Source organism: Babylonia areolata, chromosome 10 (assembly GCF_041734735.1).
Source record: "Babylonia areolata isolate BAREFJ2019XMU chromosome 10, ASM4173473v1, whole genome shotgun sequence".
Classification (NCBI taxonomy): domain Eukaryota; kingdom Metazoa; phylum Mollusca; class Gastropoda; order Neogastropoda; family Buccinidae; genus Babylonia; species Babylonia areolata.
In genome coordinates, this window is record NC_134885.1 from 9,671,145 (window position 1) to 9,680,106 (window position 8,962).

Sequence of the window (8,962 nt, forward strand, 5' to 3'; positions counted from 1 at the left end):
ATGTCTGTTGTGTGGCCACACCGTGTCAACTTGCTGTGTACACGTCGAAAGGTCATCGGTTTACTTGGAGGTATCGCCACTTTCTTTGCTGCTGTTTACTCTCACTATCTCTATGGATACAGGTTAGTCTACTACGAACAGTACGGTGACCACTTCTGTGTTATGGAGTCGGGAACCTATCTCGCATTCATAGAAGAAGTGTTCACATACGTTGACCTGATGCTTTACTCGGTGTTGCCTTTCACCTGCTTACTCATCGCCAACTCTGTACTGATCTGGAAACTCAGAGCCTCCGTCAGGGAAACGCGCCAAAAGTTCACACAGGGACACAACTCTGAACAAACGGAAGCCCGCCAGAAAATGACGCAGTCTGTGACCTTGACCGTCATCTTCGTGTCCGTCGCCTTCATCATTCTGACTTTGCCCTCGGCCCTCTTCCACATCATCTACTACGTGGCGGCACTAATGCGTTCTACATCCGTTTACGACCGTGCTGAGGCCACCCTCATCAACGCTGTCACCTTTTCCTTGATGTTTACCAACAACGCGGTCAATTTTTACCTGTACTGTTTAACGGGGAGAAGGTTCAGGGAGGAATTCCTGTCAGTCATTTGCTGTCGCTCAGTGGCGACATCATCGCCTGGTCGGGCTTTGCCAGTTTCAGAGCAGAACTCTTCAGAAAGGTCTTCACGTCGCTGACAAGTCTGTTCCGACTGATAATGTGATCGGAACAGCTGACTGGGAAAGAAAAAAAAGAAAAGAAAAGAGCTTAGCTTCACTTTCGGTTTTTGCGTCATCGTGGCTGGCCAGTTCCAGCAGTGACATTTCTGGAGTGTCCTTCTCTCTCTCTTGAAGACTTGACGTGAGTGTTATTACCCCCCACCCCTTCCCTGCCTTCCCCCCGCCTACCCTCCCCCCCCCCCCCACCCTCACCTCCCCAACCCCCAGCTCATTCTAGGAGATCATGTCGTGACTTAGTTGAAACACTGTGGTGCGTTTCCTTTAGATTAGATAGGTCTTCATCAGTTATAATGCTGAAAAAAAAAGAAGATGCGAAGGTTTGAGTAGTTCTGATGCGAAACAATAGACATCATGTATACATTACTAAAAGATGTATGTCTGTTACTTCAGTAAATGGCACTATCGGTTCGCTTTCTTCTCCAGTTCCTTCTTCTTCTTCTTCTTCTTTTTGTTTCAGTTCATCTTCCTCCTCTTCCTGCTCTATCTTCTTCTTCTTCTGTCTTTGTTGTTGTTCTTCTTCTGTCTTTCTTTCTTCTTCTTTTTTCTGTCTTTCTTCTTCTTCTTCTTCTCTTTCTTTCTTTTTTTTCTTCTGCTTCTACAGATGCCATTTTTACAAACAAATGTCAACCATCATACACCGCAAACACTTTCACTAACAGACAAAGATAATATTAGTTTGCTACTTTCATTTCAGTGATTGTTTTGTGTGTGCTGATATGACATTTTTGATTGATATGGATACTTATATAGCGCCTATCCTCGGTCGGAGACCAAGCTCAAAGTGCTTTACAAACACGGCGTCATTTGCAACAACAGGCTGCCTACCTGAGTACAGCCGACTGACGGCTGCCATTGGGCGCTCATCATTTGTTTCCTGTGTCATTCAATCAGATTTCAGGCACGCACACATACACACTCAGACAAACATGTAATATTTAAAATTTTACATGTATAACCGTTTTGATTATTTACCCCGCCATGTAGGCAGCCATACTCCGTTTTCGGGGGTGTGGATGCTGGGTATGTTCTTGTCTCTACAACCCACCGAACGCTGACATGGATTACAGGATCTTTAACGTGCATATTTGATCTTCTGCATGCGTATACACACGAAGGGGGTTCAGGCACTAGCAGGTCTGCACATATGTTGACATGGGAGATCGGAAAAATCTCCACCCTTTACCCACCAGGCGCCACCGAGATTCGAACCCAGGACCCTCAGACTGAAAGTCCAACGCTTTAACTATTCGCCTATTGCGCCATGACTGTCTGTTGAAAGAAGATACACATTATTGAATCGTTCGCTTATCTAGGATCCATCATTAGCAATGAAATTGAAACTTCGGGGCTGCCGCCTGTTGAAGGTATTTGACCCTCCCCCTCCTCCACCTCCTCTACCCCCCACCATTCACCTCACCCGCACCCCTCAACCAACTTGACAACAGTCTCAACTTGTTACTCTGAGGAGCGCCCTCTAACAGGGTAGAATTGAAAGGTTGAACGAGACTTAACCTGTAAGTAAGAGTTTGTCCGCAGTTCTACCCTTGGAAGGGCGCGAGGAAAGAATGACTGTACCACTCAAAGTGGGCATCGAACCCACCTGACTGTAATTCTTTCCTCATTCTAAAAGCCGGGATGTGCATGGAGTGATGGCCTAGAGGTAACGCGTCCGCCTAGGAAGCGAGAGAATCTGAGCGCACTGGTTCAAAGCATACCTGCAGTCGCCAGTATTTTCTCCCCCCCCCCCTCCACTAGACCTTGAGTGGTGGTCTGGATGCTGGTCATTCGGATGGGACGATAAGCCGAGGTCCTTGGTGCAGCATGCATTCAGCGCACGTAAACACACACACACACACACACACACACACACACACACACACACACACACACACATACAGCAAAAAAACCCAACAACAAACAAGAGAGGCAAGGCCTTCAAGACTCACTTGTGATAAATTAAGTCCCCTAGCATTAATTACAGAGTAATTTCCATTTTTTACTCTCTGCACCAAAACGTTTGCAAAATAAATAAAAATTCCATGCTAAGCAAAAGAAGTTCCTGTTTGAACAAAAAATGATAATAATGACTCCTCTTGTTGTTGTGTCAGAATAAGAGGTCAAAGTGCCAAGTTTAGAGAATACAAAAAAATATAAATATAACAGTAAATGCAGTTTGCATATAATTAGGCTTCTTTTTTATTTTTTTGTGCCCATCCCAGAGGTGCAATATTGTTTTAAACAAGATGACTGGAAATAACTGAATTTTTCCTATTTTTATGCCAAATTTGGTGTCAACTGACAAAGTATGTGCAGAGAAAATGTCAATGTTAAAGTTTACCACGGACACACAGACACACAGACACACGGACACACACACACACACACACACACACACACACACACACACACACACAACCGAACACCGGGTTAAAACATAGGCTCACTTTGTTTACACAAGTGAGTCAAAAACACCTGCAACAAAAGGGTTGTCCCTGGCAAAATTCTGTAGTAATACAAATACCAATAATAAAGATACACGGTTCAAGGCCGACCAAGCGAGCAGGCTTCATCGTGCAGACAAACTGCAATTCTTTCCTCGTGCCCGTCATAGGGTAGAACTCATTGTACTAAAAATATGTGGATAGCGCATGCCTTCTCTGAGCCCCTTTGCTGACTGAAGCTAGCGGAAGTGTTCAATCAACCATTTTGCTACTCGTGTCATATGATTATGTAGCCGAGCGCTCAGCTGGCTTCACGGGAAGCTTTCACTTGCTCGCGGCGTTAGTTTAGCTGACATTCCTGTGTGTGTCTCCACAGCAAGTTTGCGTCACGTGTCACTGCACTGTTTTCATGTAACAACTTTGGTAGATCAGCCTTTGGCAGATTTCAATCAAGACACAACATTTGGCATGTCGTGGGGGAGGCAAGCATAAAACAATTTCATCGAATATACACGGTTACAGTTCAGAAACTACCACCAGTCAGCAGACGACTTCTCAACGGACTGACGGCTGGACAAGAGTAACAATATGGCGTCCAGTTGGCTTCAGCTTTCCTGGCCAATGAGCTATCTAACTGTTTTTAGACCAGTAGGTAGAACCGCGGTCAAATTTCTGCTTACAGGTAAGTCTCCTTTAACCGTAAAGAATGTCTCATGAAACGCTGTGCAATCTCGTTAACAGTACCACAGGGTCTACAACAGTAGTGTTGTATGTTAGATCGGTGTTGTTCACTCTTTTTTATGTGCCACATAATATAGTTGATTGTGTATACCTACTGTATGTGGTCCCCTACAAAATTTGTGGACTTTGACGATGCTCGTAAAGATGCTTGCCCAAACTGGCTGGAGACTGTGTCGCAAGACACTGGTCTTGAAACTGGACTTGATGTATTAGGTCAAATGTCTGGATGGGGGGGGAGAGGGAGACGCGAGTGATGAAAGACAAACACGAATGTAACTTTTTTTTTTTTTTTTAATTTAGTTTTATTTTTTATGCTGTGAGTATGACTTTTTCTGTATAAAACAAAGTTATGTTGTTTTCCTGATTTTTCTCCTTTACCCTTTTAATTCTACCCCACGAAACGCCTTCACCTCAGAATCGGTTGGGTTTTAAAAAAAACTCTTTTTGTAATTTTTAATTTTGATTTCACATACATATTTAACATAAGTACTTTAATACATAAATCAAATACATAAATAGGATAAGAAAGAGTACATAATAAATGAAACATAAGGTGCAGAAAGGCATGACGACATACATAATAGTGAGAATAGGTACTGCAAATTCAAGTATATAGGTCATTTGCATATATCCTAAAAAAAACAAAAAAAAAACCCCAAAAAACACCACCGCCACCACCCGAGCCCCCCCCAGAAAAAACAAACAAAAAACAATAACAATAAAAAAACAACAAAAAACACACACAAAACAACAACAAAAACAAAACAAAAACAAAAATACAACAAAAAAACAACAACAACATACCATTCCACCCAAAGTAAATCATTTCCATATAACATTACACAATGCTTAATTTCTTCACCCAAAAACAAAACATTGGCAAAAGCATCATGTAGATCGATATATATATTTTAGTATCTCAAATGTTAATAAACGTCTCATATAATATTGTTTTCAAGCGAAGGTCAATATGGGGTCTTGAAACTGTATTTATTTTACATGTGACCACTGCATTACATGCTTCTATTTTGTATCTTGAGAATCGCTCAGATTCGTGGTCAGAGTGCGTGCTGAGCTATCCGGGCTGGTCAGTTCGTGTGTGCATCTAGTCCGGGCTTCGGTCGCTTACTTAATTTGTATTGTATTTTTTTTTTATCACAACAGATTTCTCTGTGTGAAATTCGAGCTGCTCTCTCCAAGGAGAGCGCGTCGCTACACTACAGCGCCACCCTTTTTTTCTTCTTTTTTTTTTCGTTATTTCTTCCTGCGTGCAGTTTTATTTGTTTTTCCTATCGAAGTGGATTTTTTTTTTTCTACAGAATTTTTGCCAGGAACAACCCTTTTTTGTTGCCGTGGGTTCTTTTACGTGCGCTAAGTGCATGCTGCACATGGGACCTCAGTTTATCGTCTCATTCGAATGACTAGCGTCCAGACCACCACTCAAGGTCCAGTGGAGGGGGAGCAATATCGGCGGCTGAGCCGTGATTCGAACCAGTACCAGCGCGCTCAGATTCTCTCGCTTCCTAGGCGGACGCGTTACCTCTAGGCCAACGCTCCAGCTCTCGTCCAATTGTGAAATTTTTTTTTGTTTTTTTTTGGGTGGGTGGGGTGGGTGGGTGTTGGGTAAGGGAGGGGGCCATACACAGCACCACCAGTGAGAAGATTCTTCGTTGGGAGGGGTGTGTGGGTGGGGGGTAAGGAGGGGTGGAGGTGGGGTGGGGGGGCGTACACAGCATCACCAGTGAGAAGACTCTTCGCCGCTGAACTGTGAGTAAACGCTCATCAGTGTCAAAAGTCTTTTTCACATTGCAAGCTGTGAATCCAACGATCCTCAAACTGGAAACTTAACTACCACATTGTCTGTCTAATGCACGCGCGCGTACTCAACGCATAGATACACAGACACAGGCACACAAATGCACAGACACATACAGACACACACACACACACTCTCTCTCCTTCTCTCTCTCTCTTTCTTCTCATGGTCTCTCTCTCTCTCTCTCTCTCTCTCTCTCTATATATATATATATATATATATATATATTTGTGTGTGTGTGTGTGTGTGTGTGTGTGTGTGTGTGTGTGTGTGTGTGTGTGTGTGTGCTGCCCCATCAACTGCACCGTTTCAGTGGTATTACTCCCACGCCGCTCATTCCGAGTCGATATGTAAGATATGAATTGACGAAATTTAGATTCGGGATGTCTGAAATTGCTGTACACAGTTCCCGATACAGTACAGTTACGAGAAAGATGAAATCTGTCCATTGTGTAAAGAAAGAAATAATAAAGGCCATCAAAAAGATGAAGAGTGGGAAAGCACCAGGACCAGACAGCATTCCTCCAGAAGTTTTGAAAGCAGACCCGAACACCACAGCAGACATCCTCATCGGCGTCCTACAGGAAGCATGGGAAAAGGAAGATATACCTGAGGAATGGAGGACGGGCTACATTGTGAAGCTTCCAAAGACAGATCACAGCGACTGCCAAAACTGGACAGGGATACAGCCTCTCTCAATACCCAGCAAAATTTTCACCAGGGTGATTCCGGAGAAGATCAGAACTGCCGTCGACGCCACACTGAGAGAGGAACAAGCAGGATTCCCGGCTGGGAGATCATGCACCGACCAGACTGCAACTCTAAACATCATCATTGAGCAATCGCTGGAGTGGCAGTCACCGCTATACGTCAACTTCGTCGACTATAAAAAGGCGTTTGACATGGTGGACCGGACAACAATCTGGCAAATCCTCAGACACTACGGCATGCCTCAAAAGATCGTCAGTGTCATCCAGAGTCTCTACAGAGACACCAGCTGCAGAGTCATCCACAACGCAGACCTGTCACCATCCTTTGAGGTCAACACCGGAGTCAGGCAAGGATGCCTGCTATCTCCTTTAATTTTCTCACTTGTGATTGACTGGGTGATGAAGACCAGCATGGACCAACCCAGAGGCATACAATGGACCCTCACGAGAAAGCTTGAAGATCTCAACTTTGCAGATGGCATCGCCCTGCTGTTGCACTCTCAAGGATACATGCAAGACAAAACAGAGAGACTGAGCAACGTCACCAGGACTACAGGATTGGAGATCAACGTGGGGAAAACAAAGAGCATGCGGGTCAACGCCACACAGGAAGCCCCAATCAACATCGATGGACAGGTCATAGAGGATGTTGACCACTTCACCTACCTGGGCAGCATTGTCAGCAAGACAGGAGGAGCGGATGAAGATGCAAAGGCCAGGATCAGCAAGGCGCGTCATGCTTTTGTCACTCTCAGACCAGTGTGGAGGAACGAAAACCTCAGTCTGCACACCAAACTAAGGCTGTTCAACATCAACGTCAAGTCCGTGTTATTGTACGGTTCGGAGACCTGGAGACGCACAAAGAGCCTGGACAGCAAGTTGCAAGTCTTCATCAACACCTGTCTTCGCCAGATCCTGCACATCAGATGGCCGGAGCGAATCTCCAACGAGGAACTCATGTGCCGGACGAAGCAAGACCAAATCACCAAGACTATCCAGATGAGGAAGTGGGATTGGGTTGGACACACCCTGCGTAGAGGACAGGCCCACATTCCATGCCACGCCTTGGACTGGAAATTAACAAATAATGAGGCCAGGAGATGAAATGATTAACAAATAGTAAAGAGTGGTAACTCTCTCCATTTAGTATTGAATAAAAGCTAATTTGTATTTGCACATTTCGTCTGTCTTTGCTGCTGTGTGCAATGGAGAGAGTTACCACTCTTTACAATTTGTTAATCATTTCGTCTACTGGTCTCATTATTTGTTAAAAGCAACCATTTGTTTGTTCTGTATTGTCCATGTGTTCTGTGTGGCTTGTACAGGATTGAAGAGGCTATGCTAGTCTTGAATAAAAGCTAATTTGTGTTTGTACATTTCTTCTGTCTTTGCTGCTGTGTGCACATGTCAAATGATCGGTATAAGGACAGGCCCGGAGTTTTCATTTTTTGAGGAAGTGTCTGGGTTTGTTCCAATGTGCCTTTTGTTTACCTTTATGCTAGCTGAATCGGTAGCGTAAGCAGCACTGACCTGAAGTTGTGAACCTTGTGAATGGAGCGAGTTACCATTCTTTACTATTTGTTAATCACGCTTTGGACTGGAACCCACAGGGGAAGCGGAAGAGGGGATGACCAGTCACCACCTGGAGAAGAACTCTACAGGCAGAACTCAAGTCCACCAACATGACCTGGGGTGAAGCCAAGAGAACAGCCCAAGACAGAGCGAGATGGAGATCTGCAATGCGGGCCCTGTGTTCCGACCGGAACGAAGAGGATTAAGTAAGTAAGTAAGTGTAAAAAAAAGTACACTTTATATTACGTTGTCACTATCTTCATGATTTAAGAACGAACATTCATACCACACATTTATTATAGTAGATAAAACATGTCTTCGTTACAAATGCTGTTATCTTAAAAAATAAAGAAGAAAATATTATGAATAAGTTATAACTGTATATCTACAAAACCTCAAAAAGGCGTCAAAATTCAGTTGAAACGAACGATGTTAGAGAATAAGACAATGACGATTTCTTTTTTCTCTTGGTGCACGTACACGCACTATTTTTGTATTCGTATATTGTTTGTGTGTTAACAATATGTATTACACTTAGCTATAATATCTTATTTACTTTTTCTTTAACCCCCTTCAAATGGGGCGATGGCCTTAAATTGAATAAATCATTTGTTTGTTGTTTGTTCTCTGTCTGTCTGTCTGTCTGTCTCTCTCTGTCTGCCTATGTGTCTCCATCTCTCTCCTTGTCTCTCTCTGTCTCTCTGTCTCTCTTTGTCTTTTCTGTTCTCCGTCTTTCTCTGTCTCTCTCTGTCTCTTTCTCTCTCCCTCTCCATCCCGCCTTCTCTCTTTGTCTTTTCTGTTCTCTGTCTCTCTCTGTCTCTGTCTGTCTGTCTGTCTCCATCCCACCTTCTCTCTTTGTCTTTTCTGTTCTCTGTCTCTGTCTGTCTGTCTGTCTGTCTGTCTCTCTCCATCCCACCTTCTCTCTTTGTCTTTTCTGTAAT

The 8,962-nt window shown here is 43.8% G+C and overlaps 1 protein-coding gene across 1 annotated transcript; it reads left to right on the top strand.

Moving 5' to 3' along the window:
* Positions 1-737, top strand: LOC143286657 (uncharacterized). Its single transcript, XM_076594294.1, has one exon. It carries the CDS (start codon positions 1-3, stop codon positions 697-699), a length of 699 nt encoding a protein of 232 aa, XP_076450409.1. The 3' UTR covers positions 700-737.
* Positions 738-8,962: the final 8,225 nt, after the last annotated feature.

Bases quoted from the DNA above. Each gene is read 5' to 3' on its own strand.
- LOC143286657 (XM_076594294.1), top strand. From the start codon at position 1: ATGTCTGTTGTGTGGCCACACCGTGTCAACTTGCTGTGTACACGTCGA.